The sequence below is a fragment of the Ovis aries genome, chromosome 6, assembly GCF_016772045.2.
Source record: "Ovis aries strain OAR_USU_Benz2616 breed Rambouillet chromosome 6, ARS-UI_Ramb_v3.0, whole genome shotgun sequence".
Lineage (NCBI taxonomy): Eukaryota > Metazoa > Chordata > Mammalia > Artiodactyla > Bovidae > Ovis > Ovis aries.
Genome location: NC_056059.1, coordinates 12,428,503 through 12,443,413, shown reverse-complemented (window position 1 = coordinate 12,443,413; position 14,911 = coordinate 12,428,503). Strand labels below are relative to the sequence as shown.

At 37.7% G+C, this 14,911-nt stretch overlaps 1 protein-coding gene across 29 annotated transcripts in view; it reads right to left on the bottom strand.

Annotated features, from left to right (window-relative positions):
* Positions 1-14,911, bottom strand: part of CAMK2D (calcium/calmodulin dependent protein kinase II delta) — a 329,207-nt gene that overhangs the window by 63,705 nt on the left and 250,591 nt on the right. For all 29 annotated transcript variants that reach the window (XM_004009602.6, XM_042251124.2, XM_027970805.3 and 26 more), the window contains one exon: positions 6,729-6,831. In XM_004009602.6, coding sequence (XP_004009651.2) covers positions 6,729-6,831 — 103 coding nt within the window. The remainder of the gene's footprint in view (positions 1-6,728; positions 6,832-14,911) is intronic.

Here is a 14,911-nt window from a genome sequence, read left to right as displayed (position 1 = left end):
CTTTACCACTAAGCCACCAGGGAAGCATTATTATGAGGGATATTTACCTATCAAGTGGGGACTGCCTGGTGGCTCAGATGGTAAAGAATCTGCCTGCAATGCAGGAGACCTGTTTCCGATCCCTGGATTAGGAAGAGCCCCTGGAGAAGGGAATGGCTACTCACTCCAATATTCTTGCTGGAGAATCCCAAGAACAGAGGAGCCTGGTAGGCTACAGCAGCTATGTGGTTGCAAAGAGTCGATATAACTGAATAACTAACACTTATCTACAAAGTAGAAGGACCCAAAACATAGATCCTGGGGATAAATTTAAAACAAATTTTCAGTAAATATTTTTGATAGTGAGGTAGCCTATGGGAGGGGGAGGGGGCTGAGAGTAACTGAAGAACTCACTAGGAGAAGAAATGCACTCATAATATATCAAAGAGCTCACTCTGTACTAATAAATAATCACTGTGTACTTATAAGTGGCAACTGAAGAGAAGACTCAGGAATATTTAGATGAGTCACTACTAAACAAGTATCAGCTAGATTTTTAAAAGATTAGGTATGCAAAACTAGATGGCTAAAGAAAGTTTCCTATTAGATAAATCAGTACTTCCAAGAAGGTATACTTAAATGATAATTAATAGCTAGCATCTAGAGTAAAATACTTATTTATGAAAATAATGGTTTTCAAATAAAAAATATTTACTTTAAAAATTACCAAAAATAGCTATTGCTATTTGGAAATTTCCTTTAAATGCATACAGAAATTGGAAAGTGTTCTTTAAAAGGATATGGAATCAGGAATTCTTCTGACTACAAATCAGTGATGAAGCACATTATGTATTTACTGGGATGCAAAGCATCCAAGAAAGGAGCTTTTCCCCACCTCCAAAACAAATCTGTACTTAGAAACAAGCATATATATAATAACACAGTTACCACAAAATTACATTTTGAGGCAAAGGATTTTGGATTTCACTTTTCCCCCCATTTTCACTGCCTGTCCTCTCCTCTGCTTGCTTTAGAGGAGGATGAGGAGGACAGTGAGAAGGAACTTCAAGAAAAGACCTGTATGTTGCAGTTTAAACTGTACATGGACCACAGTGGATCCACCTCTAGCTCAAACTTTATTTGATAGAAATGTTTGTTTGGTAGTTGTGAGCTCAAAAGAATTAGTGAGCAACAGTGCTGGTTCCCCTGGCTGAAGCTCAAGGATTACCTGAAGGAGTGATGTGGAAGTTTGCTATCCTAAGGTAGAGACAGGCACACTAGTTTCCAAGAGCTTTCCAGGGCTTCTCACTGCCATATCTGCTCTCTCATTCCGACCATTCCTTTCCAGCTCCTCCCAATGTTGAGACACAAAGGGAATCCAGTGGCAAACAGACTCTGGCATTTTAAGATACCTTGTCATCCGGTCCTACCCACCACTTCCCCTTCATTCAGTCTACGCAGTATCTTTCTACTTCTGAGCACTTAACCTAAAAAATCTCTTTAAGATTGCTTGAAAATAAACCTTCCATTTTCACCCTTAACGATGCTTTTTCTGTTTCTTGAACCCTCGATTTTTTTGGTGTATGTGTGGGAGGGAGTACTTTTTCTCTAGCATACGGTGACTCTAAATTACTTCCATCTCCTACAGTTCTCAGTGGTCCTTTCTTTCTCTGAATTTCGACTACCCTTTTATATGCCATCTGTAACCTCCTATCTAGAATTGGTAAACTTTAATGCATGTCTTAAATAACTCGTAGAATACATGCCTGGAGTAGGAAATGTTAACATTTCACTGAGGCAGAAAAGATCAAGAAGTAACCACTGTGCAAGAAATGAAGTGATAACCCTAAGTGTGAATTATTACAAACCTCTTCTGGAGACTAAAATGCTAAGAGACACTTGCTCCTATTTGGCACAACTATCATTTGAGCAGTTAGGGGTCCTTACCCTTGAGAATAGTGCAGCCGACATCTACGATGCACAGATGTTAAAACAGTGCACTTTACAACATGTTCTCACGAATACAGAAACACTGAGGGTAAGACAAACTAGATTTTCTTTAGCATGAGACTGAACTCCTAAAAATCTAGTTTATTATGATATATACTATCAATGGGAATTTAATGGGAGCTTGCCTTCTTTAGAGACAGGGTATGTTTCTCATTCTGAAAAGCCAGTAGGAATACCAGAAAGGATCAAAGAGAAAACAGAATTATTTACATACAGAATCCACTGCAACATACCGTTGTTAAAACACCCTTAATATTTAAACAACAGACATAATAACATAATAGCAACCAAGCAAAATAATTCTTCCATAAGAAACAGATCATTGTAGTTATCCTTTTTTCCTAGTAGCAAAAAAAAAAAAAAAGAAAACAAAAGAAAGAAATGGATTGCAAACAGCATTTCCAATCCCACGGGAGAAACAGATTGTTCTCTTTGGTAAATCTCCTAGCTTACCTCACACGAGTGTTACAGGGTGCTACTACTTCTAGCCTTTTTGGCTCTATACAAAAAAGACCGAAGAAGTCACATGGGCAAAACAGGTATCTGAACTTGAAAATAAGGGAAAAAATAACCGAACACAAGAGAGCTTCTAGAGTGGCTTGAATAATTTTTCTTATTTGGAGTAGACCTCAAACTTATTAAAACAAAACTCTGTAAAAGCTTGAAACTCTGGCATTATACATAATGAAGAAAGAGTTCTGCTTTTTTCTTATTAAAATCAATGTTTCCCCACTCAAAACCTTTACATCTTTTAAAATGTAAAATTAACCAGTCAAATACATGAGACTATGGCAGAAAACTGAATAACTACCAAAACAAACCATTCATACTAAAATATGCCTTTCCTCCTAAAACCTAAAATATATCAGGCAATATCCCCAAAAGAAAGGCAGTACATCACATACCCTTCACTTAATTTGAGTTGAATGTGTTCAGTTGCTCAGTTATGGCTGACTCTTTGCAACCCATTAAAAAACAAACAGACTTTAAAAGAAAGCTAAAAAAAAAGTATTCTCCCAAGCTTAGAAACTATGTTTTTTTATACTTTTAAAATGATGGATTTTCTTAGACCTTGAAATGCATCTTTTAAAAGTCATTACCCTAATAGGCATCTTGGTAGGAACTTAGCTGATTATCATCATACTGAAGAAAAAGGGGGAATTTTACTTCCCATCTGTCATTATTTCTCTGAGACCAGCTTGCCTTGAGAACTGAATTATCACAATTTGAAAATTTGTATACCTTTATATGGATGCTATTGCTTTCACTAGCCTAATATTTAGTTATTCACTCAACAACTTTTACTGCGTAGGCTGGTTCTGTGACATGTTTCATTCCAAGACAGTTTTGAAAACTTACTGAATAGCTTTGAAAATCCAGGCATCTTCCAATGGTCTACTTTACTTGTCTCATAATAGCCTCATGAAAGAGTGTTTATTATTTCCATCTGCAAAAAGGACACTGACCTCACAGAGTTAAAGCGACTTGCCTAATATTATGTAGTTGTTAAGAATCAGAGCCAGGATATCAGCTGCAGTATTTTAATTCAAAAAGCAGAAACTTTGTACTGCACACAGTCCCTCAAACAGCTTGTGATCTAGCAGAAGAGATGAAATCTCACCCAAACAAGTGAGATTTCAGGAGCTCAACTTCAATACTTTTATAAGCATCATCCAAGTTGTCAGTGTTAAATTTGATCCTTGGCTCCGTAATAAGGCTTCTGGCTTAGTCCCGATATCCAATTATTATCTTGTACATAGTTCTGGCAATCACATCCCTGAGCCTAAGTCCCTTTTTGGTACCTTGTAAAGTGGGGTCCTGCTTTGTTCTAGAAATGACTAGAGTTCTGTCTTGGAACCCAGCTTGCAGGATTCCGACTTCCTCTACACAGATTCCCTTAAAATTCAGGGTTCCTGTCCTTTCTGCTTGTTACCTGGCGCTTGCTCGCTCCTGTGCGCTCCTTAGCTCAAGCTGTCCTCATGCGTACTTTGAACACCCGCCTTATCTTAACTGGCCCCTTGCCTGAAGGCTATCCTTAAAGCCACCCTCCTACCAAATCCTTACTTAACAGAAACCCACTTACATCCTCCTCTGCTCAAAAATTTTCACCAGATTCCTGAAACCTCTAAGATAAATGCTAAATCCTTCACAAGAACATAAAATCCTTTCCTACTTCATCAGCTCCCCATCTTAGTATACCTTCTACTTTAGCTGTAATCAACCTATTGTTATTCCTGAAATAGAAAAAAAATTGTTTCACGCTTCTGAAATTTTGAATGTGTTGATCCCTCTGTCTGGAATGCCTTTATCTCCTTGCATGCCAGTGAACAAAACTTCCATTCAGCCACCAGAAAGGGGGAAGCCTTGTCCCAGTCACTGAAATTTCCACAATTTTCCTCTTGTGCTCCAGAGCACCTTACACCTGCTTCTGTTTAAGGTGCTCCCACGCTGCCTGCTAAATACTTATTGATACGCAAGTATGAGCATTTTGAAGGGCAGGACCTTCTAATTCATTTCTCTATCTCCAGTGATTTGCTCTGCCCATCTCGGTGATAGCCCCACTACTTCCTATTGGACCCCAACTCCTGTAACTGTATGCTCTTTATCAGGGTCAATTACACTCCTTACTAGGATAAAATGATGTCTCTGCATCTCAAATTTACAGCACTAATTCTAGGTCCTACCTCTTTTCAGTTTGCAGTTAATGGAATAGCTTTGTCCAGTTATATGAGAAAATATGACACAGCAAATGACAAATTTGGAGGTATTAAGTTCACCTGGTAAGTAAGGACAACCTTAATGTAAAAGGCAGTATTGAACAGAGGTATTAGAGACAAGGATAATGGTCAGGCACCACTGAAACAGGACCAGCAGCACAAAATGACGTCCTGAATTAGGCTGCCTTCAGAGGAGGTGGATAAGGCTGCCCCACCAGCCACTCCTGGTAAGTGGCTGGGGCAGATGAGACAGAGATGGTGAATCCTGGGAGATCTATGTACTTCGCAAATACATCTGTATGTTTAGGAATACAGAAAACTACTTGTATAGAAAACAAAAGAATTAAGCATTTCTTGAGCTCTCTTTCTATTTGTTGTTATTGTTTAGAGGATAAGCAATTCAAACTGAAGGGCATTTTGCCACTGGCCACAACATGGATGGACCTAGAGACTGTCATATTGGGTGAAGCTAGTCAGACAAAGACAAATATCATATGATATAGCTTCTGTGTGTAGTCTAAAAGGTACAAATGAACTTTTTACAAAAGAGGAGTCACAGATGTAGAAAACAGACATAAATCTGGGGTAAAGCAGTGTGACATATACTCACGACTGTGGCGCTAGTGGTAAAGAATCTGCCTGCAAATGCAGGAGACATAAGAGACAGGGGTTTGACCCTTGGGTCAGGAAGATCCCCTGGAGGAGGGCAGAGCAACCCACTCCGGTATTCTCGCCTGGAGAATCCCATGGACAAGAGGAGCCTGGCGGGCTACAGTCCATAGGGTCACAAAGAGTCAGACCCGACTGAGGTGACTTAGCATGCACGCACATACACACTGCTATTTATAAAACAGATAACTAATAAGGACCTACTGTATAGCACAAGGAACTCTACTCAATATTCTGTCATGGCCTATAGCGGGAGAGCATCTAAAAGGAGAGTGGATATACATATATGTATAGTTGGTTCACTTTGCTGTACATCTGAAACTAACACAATATTTTAAATCAGCTATGAAAGCGAAAGTGAAAGTGAAGGCACTCAGTCGTGTCTGACTTTGCGACCCAACGGACTGTAGCCTACAAGGCTTCTCTGTCCATGTGATTTTCCATGCGATAGTACTGGAGTGGGTTGTCGTTTCCTGCTCCAGGGGATCTTCCTGACCCAGGGATCGAACCCAGGTCTCCTGCATTGCAGGCAGACACTTTACCCTCTGAGCCACATCAACTATATTCCAATTCTAATCTCAATACACTGGAAGTGAGAATAGAAGTAAGGTTGAAGCTCGTGGAGAGGTTGTATTTTAGAATACCACCTGAAAAATGGATTAATACTCGGAAATGGCAGAAAAGCATGAGAAATTCAGTGGGTACAATAATTTACTTATCAAAACAATTCATAAACTTGAAATACTATAATCCCGAAATATTTAATACTGTATATAATTTAAATTTGTTTAGAGTTAATCTTGTCCTTACTTGCAAGGAAACAGAAATTTCATCATATAGAAATTTCAAAATTGTAGAGCAGAAACTGGCACTTTGATGAAACTCACACACACATATATAGATACATAACACCATGTATTATGTAAACTTCTCTCTATATACTTTATAATACTTTTAAAACTTAATATTGCTAATCACAAAATATGCAAAATATTGTACAAATATGTGCCTAGTTACATAGGAGATTTCAGCATCAAGTGAGGCTGTATCTGGACAATCAGTTTTCTCTCAAATACTCTGAATATGGCAGTCCTCCTATTAATTAATACAGCACCCATTTTTCATCAGGCCTTTAAGAAAAAAAGTCTGTGTTACTGCTCTTCTATTATATTTTCCCTTATTTTTTTGACTTATACTTTTTTAATGTCATTAAAATTAGGTGCTTATAAAAGTCCACTATCTTAAGACTAGCCAAGTTGTCAGAATGAACATTTCTGTTTTGTCGTAGCTTGTAAGTGGGATGGGACCGCAGCCCAGAGAGTGGAAACAGCATGAGGGGGAGGCCCGACTCACCAAACCACGCCTGCTGGTCTCCTTGGACTTCTATGGCTAAGCCAAAGTCGGCGAGCTTCACAGCTGCTCCCTTGGATTTGCTAGCTAAAAGCAAATTCTCAGGCTTTATTTAGAAAGAAAAGAGAGACTGATGTGAGATTCTATTTTGAGTGACTCTTCAAAACTAACATTTTGTAAGATTAGGAGGGGGGAAAAAAAGAAAAAGTCATGCACTGTCCTCTCTCCCGGAGACTGTCATTCCTAAATCCCAGGGAAAATATGGTTAGAAAATGATTACAAGCGATCATGTGTGCAGGCTTCGGACAGATGCATGTATGTCCTGGAGAGATACTGGGCTGAAGAGAGGATACACTTGGGGAGAGTGCAAATGAATGGGAGCACCTGTCTTGACCTGCTCACATGCTTCCAAGTGCTGCCTGAGGTCCAGACTTGGCCACGGACATTGGCTTAGAAGCCTTTCTGAGCACAGACATTTTTCAGCAGAAGGGAACTTGGCAAAATGATAACAAGAGTTGGACCAATCTACAGACATTTGGCAAATGAAACTGTGCAAATTAAATCCTAGTTGACTTCAAGAGTTTGGACCCAAATGTAGTGATTTTCATTCCTCACTGTTTCCAAACAATTTCTGTACAAATTTTGGAGTCTTATTCTGATTATGTATTAAAATTGCTGTCTTTAAGAATCTGTTTATTCTTAAAGGCAGAAAGAGTCTACTCTTATGTGCCAAATGTTATAGTTGGCTTTTTTTTTCATAAGCTAGTTTTTAAAAATATAATGTATATGTCTTCAAAGTGTGATTCAAAATATTACTTATATATTTATTTTCACATCTCAGAATACTATAAGAGAGACATATTTTAATTTTTTCAGGTATTTATCATTACTCAAGGACACTCAAGGACTGATAACTCAATCCTGGAATAAGGCTGTGTCTACACCACTGTTTCCCAACCGGGTCATTGAGACACATTGGTACTTTGAAAATAAGCACCATGACAAATTCTTGACTTTCCCTGGACAGCCTCTGTGGGTTTTAAGAAATGAAGGGAAAAGCTGGTCAGGAAAAGGAGGCCGATTAATGCATAATGTAAATCTATCATCCTTAGATCCTTAGGTAGCCGGATGAACGTTTGTCTGGATTGGTATGTGTATTTGGAAGAGTGGTTCAACATCTTCTAACCTTGGGCTAAAACTCAGCAAATTTAGAGGTGTCTCAGGCTGAAAAAAGTTGGGAAACAATGGACTCTCCAAATGCCAAAACAACTGTCTGAAACATTTAAACATTCCGTTAATCAAATTGGTTTTGTTTATATGTTAACAAACAACTGATTTCAATTTTTTTTCATGAAATTTGCTACTTTTTTTCCTTACTGAATCAGTCAATTCTGTTGTTGTTTTGACCTTGTGTAAACACAGCCTAAACCAATATTTAATTTATTAATTAAGCCAGCCATGCAAGTTAGCAAAGACTCATAACCAGAGCTCAGAAGAAATTAGCTTAAGTCTACAAGAACTGAAGTGTAGGCAGGTAAGTTTTAATCGAGTACCAGACTTCTTCAGGCTACTGCTGCTCACTGCCATCAGATTCACCACTGTTATGACAAATGGTAATTTTAAGGAAAACTTTATAATGTTTTAGGGCTGACGGGTTTTTACCTAAACGCTAAAAACATGAAAACTTAATTTGGATGTTGGGATGAACATGTCTTAAGAATATGAAATATCTCCACGCTAAAATAACTTTCAGTAAAATCTAACATTTGAAATTACTTAGAATTCTTGTTTATCTGTCACTATACTATAGTATCTAATCATGCTATATGATTAATATTTAACATTTTATTTTCACAGCTAAAGCTTATGGTCACTGCATTTATGTACCTTCTCATTTAATCAAGAAGTGATTGCCAGCTATTAATTTATGGAATAAATACCTTGGAAGAAAACACAAACAGTAATAGTTTATTTCTCTGTGACCATCATATTCAAAAGCACTGAGACGTCAGAGATCTCTGCTAATACCCACAGACTCATTTAGGGAAAGAGTTCCAATTGCTTTAGAAATCGCAATCATTTTAGGTCTTTTCAATTTCAAGTGGTATTTAAGTTTGTTGACCAAACGCCAGTGTCATCAATGAATAAACTTATAAACAATTCAATGTTCTTTTATTCTTATTAATAAATCAAAAAGTTCTGGGCAGTGCTGGGTGCACTATGCCCTTGTACACCAAGGATCTGCCAATTCAGAAGAAAGGGAACACCTTGGAGTTTTCTGATGCACAGTCTCTGAATGACTGAGGCAAATACTCATACCTAGAGAAGATCTCTAAGACCTCTCTGTAGGGCCCTGTGACTTATCCAGGAAATAATAAGTCCATCTGGATCCGTGTTTCACCTTACACCCAAGAAGACTGTTCAGCTGCAGTTATGCACAGGAAAAGGCACGGCTATTTCAAGGTTACTGTATAGATTCAAATATTAATAGCACTGAAATGACTTCATGTTTAAGCATATCTTTTAGGCAAACCTAAAATATAGAATTTATGGAATACAAACTGAAAAAATGAGGATGATTACTGCCCTTATTAAAGGATTACTTGCTTTATAAAATATTTTATCACAAGATTGCTTCTAATAATGGCCAGCATCAAAGAAACAATAAAAATATCACATACTTTTGATTTATAGTCAACTCTTTCGAATATGTTTGAATAATCTTTTTATCATGTTCTGCAAGGATACAGGAGACTTAATCACCAAGATTTTCTAAAGTAGCATTTAAACCAGGGCAGTACACATTTATCCTGGTTTTAATTGCTACCATTCAGATAGCTTCCAACTTAAGAACATATTGCACTACAAAAGTTCACTGGCAAGTAGATAAATTTAGATTATGAATGTCTACAGAAAGTAAGCTAATTTGTGGTTATATTCCACAAAAGTTGAAATAGAATCTCTCACCGAATTAGTGGCTACTTCCTTAAGGAAGGGTCACCATTACACTATTAATTGCTAATATTCTGCTATTCTGACCTTCTAAAACAAATCAGAAAGGTGAGATCAGAAACTCCGGTCTTCCAACACAACTATGTTTGAACGTGGGGGCACAGCACTATGATCTAGACAGAAAAGGAAGACATGGATTTATGTCCTGGGCCTGATTCTTATTAACTATGTGGATTTGGGCTATTCAGACCTTTGAAGCTAATTAACTAGTTCTTCACCTCGTAAATGAACATTACAAATATATATATTTTAAAATCTTATAACAGTATGTATAAAGTTATAAAACCCCATTGGATTTTATCACAGGGGTTTGTCCTCTGTAAGGGACATTATATGCATTAGTGATCAGCTATTACAGTCCAGTGCAGCTGGCCATTTCAAATGTGCAGAACACTGAATATCTATAATGAATGCTCATGACCTGAAAAATGTCCGCATTTCTAAAGTAAGTGCAATCTATTATGTTAATATTTACACATTGAGATTACCCCTAGATTCTTATAATGCATCACTGTTTAGATCGGTTTTTAAATAGATTCTACTGACATTCTCACACACAGGTTCCTTCCCCACCCCATTGCTTCCTAATGATGCAGGATTTTCCACGACATCTGGTCTTAGTGTCAACAACCATTTATAGCATATCAGCTGTAATGAGCAGCAACTGTTTGCAAGTTTTGTTCTGTACTTCCATATGGATACAATGGCAACTTCTTTCATCACGACTTGGGGTTTTTTTGAAACTGTTCAAGCATCTCAAAGTACTGAGGCAAGTTTCTGGAATCACTTTCAGAATTGCAAGAGACTTGGGAGATAAACTAATTCAAATCCCTCTTTTTCTAAATGAGGTAGGGAGGTTCAAAAAGATGAAGTAAGGGCTTGAGGTCAGATTTCCTGATCCCTTCCTTTTAACGATGTGATTCTGAGATATAAAAATCATTCATTTTCAAATGGTAATCCATTCAGTAGATATTTTAAGAATAATCTAAAGTACTCAAAAATATTTACTACCCATATTCAACTAAAACATGGGAAAACTAATGAAAAAGGCATAATTTAATCTTTGCTTCTTAAAAATGTCACAAACATATCACGAGGATTTCTAAATTAGCATGATGTTTATTAAAGAACTGATTCAGCAGAGGTGATGATCGTCTTCAACATGAGTCATATAAACATCTTCAACATTAGTCACAAGACAGATTTATCCGTGCACATACATGATAACTAGCCAGTAAACGCAAACATGTGGATCTTATGTTTAGTGAAATCATGTGTATTTTACTTTCTTTAAATGTTTTGCTCTTTATGAATATAAAACAGCAAGCTATGAGTTTTATTATTCAATATGATTTGATTCTTACACCCCCCTGGATACTGGCTTTTAAGAAGTGAAATAGTCTTTTTAAATTTCTTTCCTCTAGTGGAAAGTATCAATATTCCAATATGAAGTTAATCAGTCAGTGCTTTGGTGTGTTTTCAGTCACTTCTTTGCCAAAGAAGGTGTGAACAAAGCTCCTAAAATTCAACCAAATGAAATCTTGCATGAACTGAAAAGCCTGCATGTCAGGCTCTTTCCCACATATGGTGGAGGTCCTTTGGTGCATATGGTACAAGCGGCTTTTGCTTTGATTCTGCTTTGCTTTTCACATGGTGGATGCCTGAATTTATGTACCCAGCATGGGGACTTTCTAGCTGAGGAATGCGCTGTAAGTTTGGGATGAGGAAGTTCTATTTCTATCACTGTGCATATATGAGCAAGTTCAAAAGAATCACCCTGTATTACACTCCTGTTTCTTGATGTACTTCTAACATTAATTATCAGCACACACTATCAAGTAGATTGAAAGAACCAGACTGTAACCACAGTGGGATTTCACCAATCACCTACCGTTTCTCTGCAGCCTGACACACACCAAGTACTTCATAAAGGAACAGCAGAATGGCTAAATGAATTCCGGAATCTGTCACATAGTTTGTAATGTATCTAGATGTACATTAACGACTATGATATAGTCTTTAAGCCTTTATTTTCAAAGATGATTCTGTGGAAAGTGAAATACTTGTGATTTTGTAATCAAGGAAAATGCAGAAATCACTATTTGACATAGCTACCCCATGGTGACAAGGACTTACTGAAGGCTTGTCACATTTCCAGAAAATGAATTTCTTTCTTTTCTGCTCATACATTTAATTTTGTGTCTATGAAAGTCTTAAAAATCCTCCCAAATTTCCAGAATTACTATCTTCACTAAAATATATCCTTCTATCTATCTACCTATCAATCTTATATTCATTTACCCATCTAATGATTTTTCCATTAAATAACACTGTTCTTCAGGAGGTAGGCTTTAAGAAGACAGTATTTTCCACCAAGGCAATTCACCAGTGACTATTCATTGCTAAAAGATTCAGTTGTATGTATGCAGCCTCTTATCCAGAGAGCTGCTCATGAGGCCGTTTAGTAACCACTTCTGATACACTTTGAGCTGAAGAAATTTTACTACTTTGTGTGAGAAATGGTTATTTGAAAAAGTACAGCTATATAACTGTCTCTTTTGCCTTCCTTCCTTCTGTCAACTGATTCACAGAAACTGTATTCTCCAGGCTCTTACGTGAGGACACATCTGACTTGATATTCCTTTATTTCCTGTGACACCGAGAGTTGTCGCTTCTTACTGCAGCCTCTTTCCGACCTAGTATATTTCCGGAGGCGGTGCCTGTCTGATACACTTCCGTCTTTCTGGGAGGAGCAGCACGGATACGTCTCCCGCATATGTTTAAGTGATCTTTAACTCACTGGCTTGTATGTTTCATGTATACAAGGTTTGTTTTTGTTTTGCTGTGTAATATATGTCTAAAGCTAAGACAGGGACTTAGTAAGTGCTCAAGAAATACTTGATTAATGTTTGTTCTTCTCTTTTGATACCTGAATTTAAATGATCAGTTCACACAAATATCCCACCACAGTACAGTAATCCTCTCTTCATAAATGATCTATTTCTTAAGGACTCCAAACTGATTGTTTTGATGTGGCCTAAATTAAATGTGGCAAATCCATTTCATTCTTCTCAAAGTCTCATTTTCTAAAGGCTGTGGACAATGCCACCTTACTGATTTCCTAAACAGAACATTTTCACTTTTTACAGCAGTCTTCTGTCAAAATTTATGCTGTCTTCCTACTCTACATTATGTCTTTAACTATACCGTATTCTCTTATTCCTAATGATACAAATTTTGTATAGTTCTGAAAAGCCACAGATGGGGATTATTTTAATCTCTTGATTCACTAAATTTAGACCCATTTCCCCAAATAACTCTGAATGTTACTGGTAAAATTAGTTTCCCATCACTGTTTTGAACTCTTCTTTGGTCTCTATAAGGGTTTTCAATTCATTCATCTAACTGAACTGAGAAGTGGTAGGGATTAAGCTTGCAGACCCTGGAGCCCAGCTGCTTGGGCACAAATCCTGTCTTACTAGCTATGCGAATCTGAACAAGTCCTTTTCCTCATGGTTGCTAATCTCCTCTTAGGTAACATGGAGACAATCATGGTACCTTCCTCATGAAGTTACTCTGAATATTTGTATGATAATACAGGGCAGGGTATAGAGCAACTGCTTGATAAATGGCAGCTATGGCCCTTTTATTAAGGTTCTGCCTTGATCCAAACCCTCTCGTAGCCCTGAACTAGAATCCTATAACTATGTCACCACTGCTGGACCCCCGAGCAGATCTGCATCCGCTGGCCTGAATGCACCTTAGACAAAAGATTGTGGCCCACGGATGCTGCCTGGGGCGGCCTGAAGCGCCTCCAGCGTCTCACCACCCTGACCTGCTGCTGTCTCTGGGACACCCTCAAGTTGCCTGCTGTGCCCTAGCCTTGTCTCTAGGTCCTGGTAAGGTTCCATCTGGTGGAGTCTACTGTCTAAACAGCCCCTCAAAGTGGAAATTACTAAAATATTAAAAAGAGATCTTCATGTTACCACCAAATCAAAGAGGATATGCTTTTCCTCTTTTATTCAACATTAATTAATACGTCACAACAGCCTGTTTTACTCAGTGTTAGCTTTTACGTGACAAGTGTACTTTGGGTTGAACTTTATTCATTCCTGAATTGAAGGACTATGCTGCAAGTGTTAACTAGAGACAAGGTTCCACGTTAGGTACTGGAAAGGAACACAAATGACTATTATCCTCAGAGGGGTTTATAGACAACCTGTACAGTACTCCGATACTCACAGGTGCCTATGATGACGATGATGATGATAAGTATAATACAACCTGTGTCTTTATCTCACTGATATGGACAAATTAAACTGTGTCTATTGGACATGAACTACCATATGAATCTTGCTCTGGAAGCAAAAATATATGGCCTAATAATTGTAAGGGCAACCTTTTTGCTTAAAGCCTGATAATAGATTTCAGCAGTTGATCCTTTTCATTTTAATATATTGGGAAATGTGCTGTTACAAGCGGTATACTTATCAGATTATGCATCGTGGGTATAAAAGCCACAAATCAAACCCAGCGACAGAACACACTTAAGCTGCCCCTTGCACACAGGTTCGGGCCTCTGTTAGTAAGTTTATGCCATGGCCTATTAAGAACTAGACTCAACTGAGGTTTATTCAAGTCAGCAATTTGACAGAAACTGAGACAACAATTACAGAAATTATAACAAGCTTCATCAGAAGTTCATCTCTATCCTCTCCTTAAATTAGAGTAAGAATGGAAAGCAAAAACACTTTTCTCCCTTGAAAGAAATCTGTGGGGTGATTCAGCAGGCTAATTTCTTTCAGTAGTAGCCTCTCTGGAAATCACCTGCCTGAGTTTTTAACTAGTGACTTTAGCTCATATGTCAGAAAATATCTTTTTCTTCCCCTTCCACAGCCTAGGCTCACTGCCATCTCTGATAAAAGTTCCAGTCTTTGAAAGACTCAGCTGGGTTTGGACATTTACGGAAGTGCAATATCAAGACCTCAAAAAATATATTTCGAAAGTCCTGGAACAAAATTTGCATTTTTCATCATGGCTTTTAGAGTATACTTATAATTACATAAAATGAAGTAAAATATCTCAAATGATAAATTTATTAAACAATAAAAATAGCACAAACAAGCTGTATGTCTACACACAGTCACTTAAAAAGGAAAGCAGCACTGTGAGTT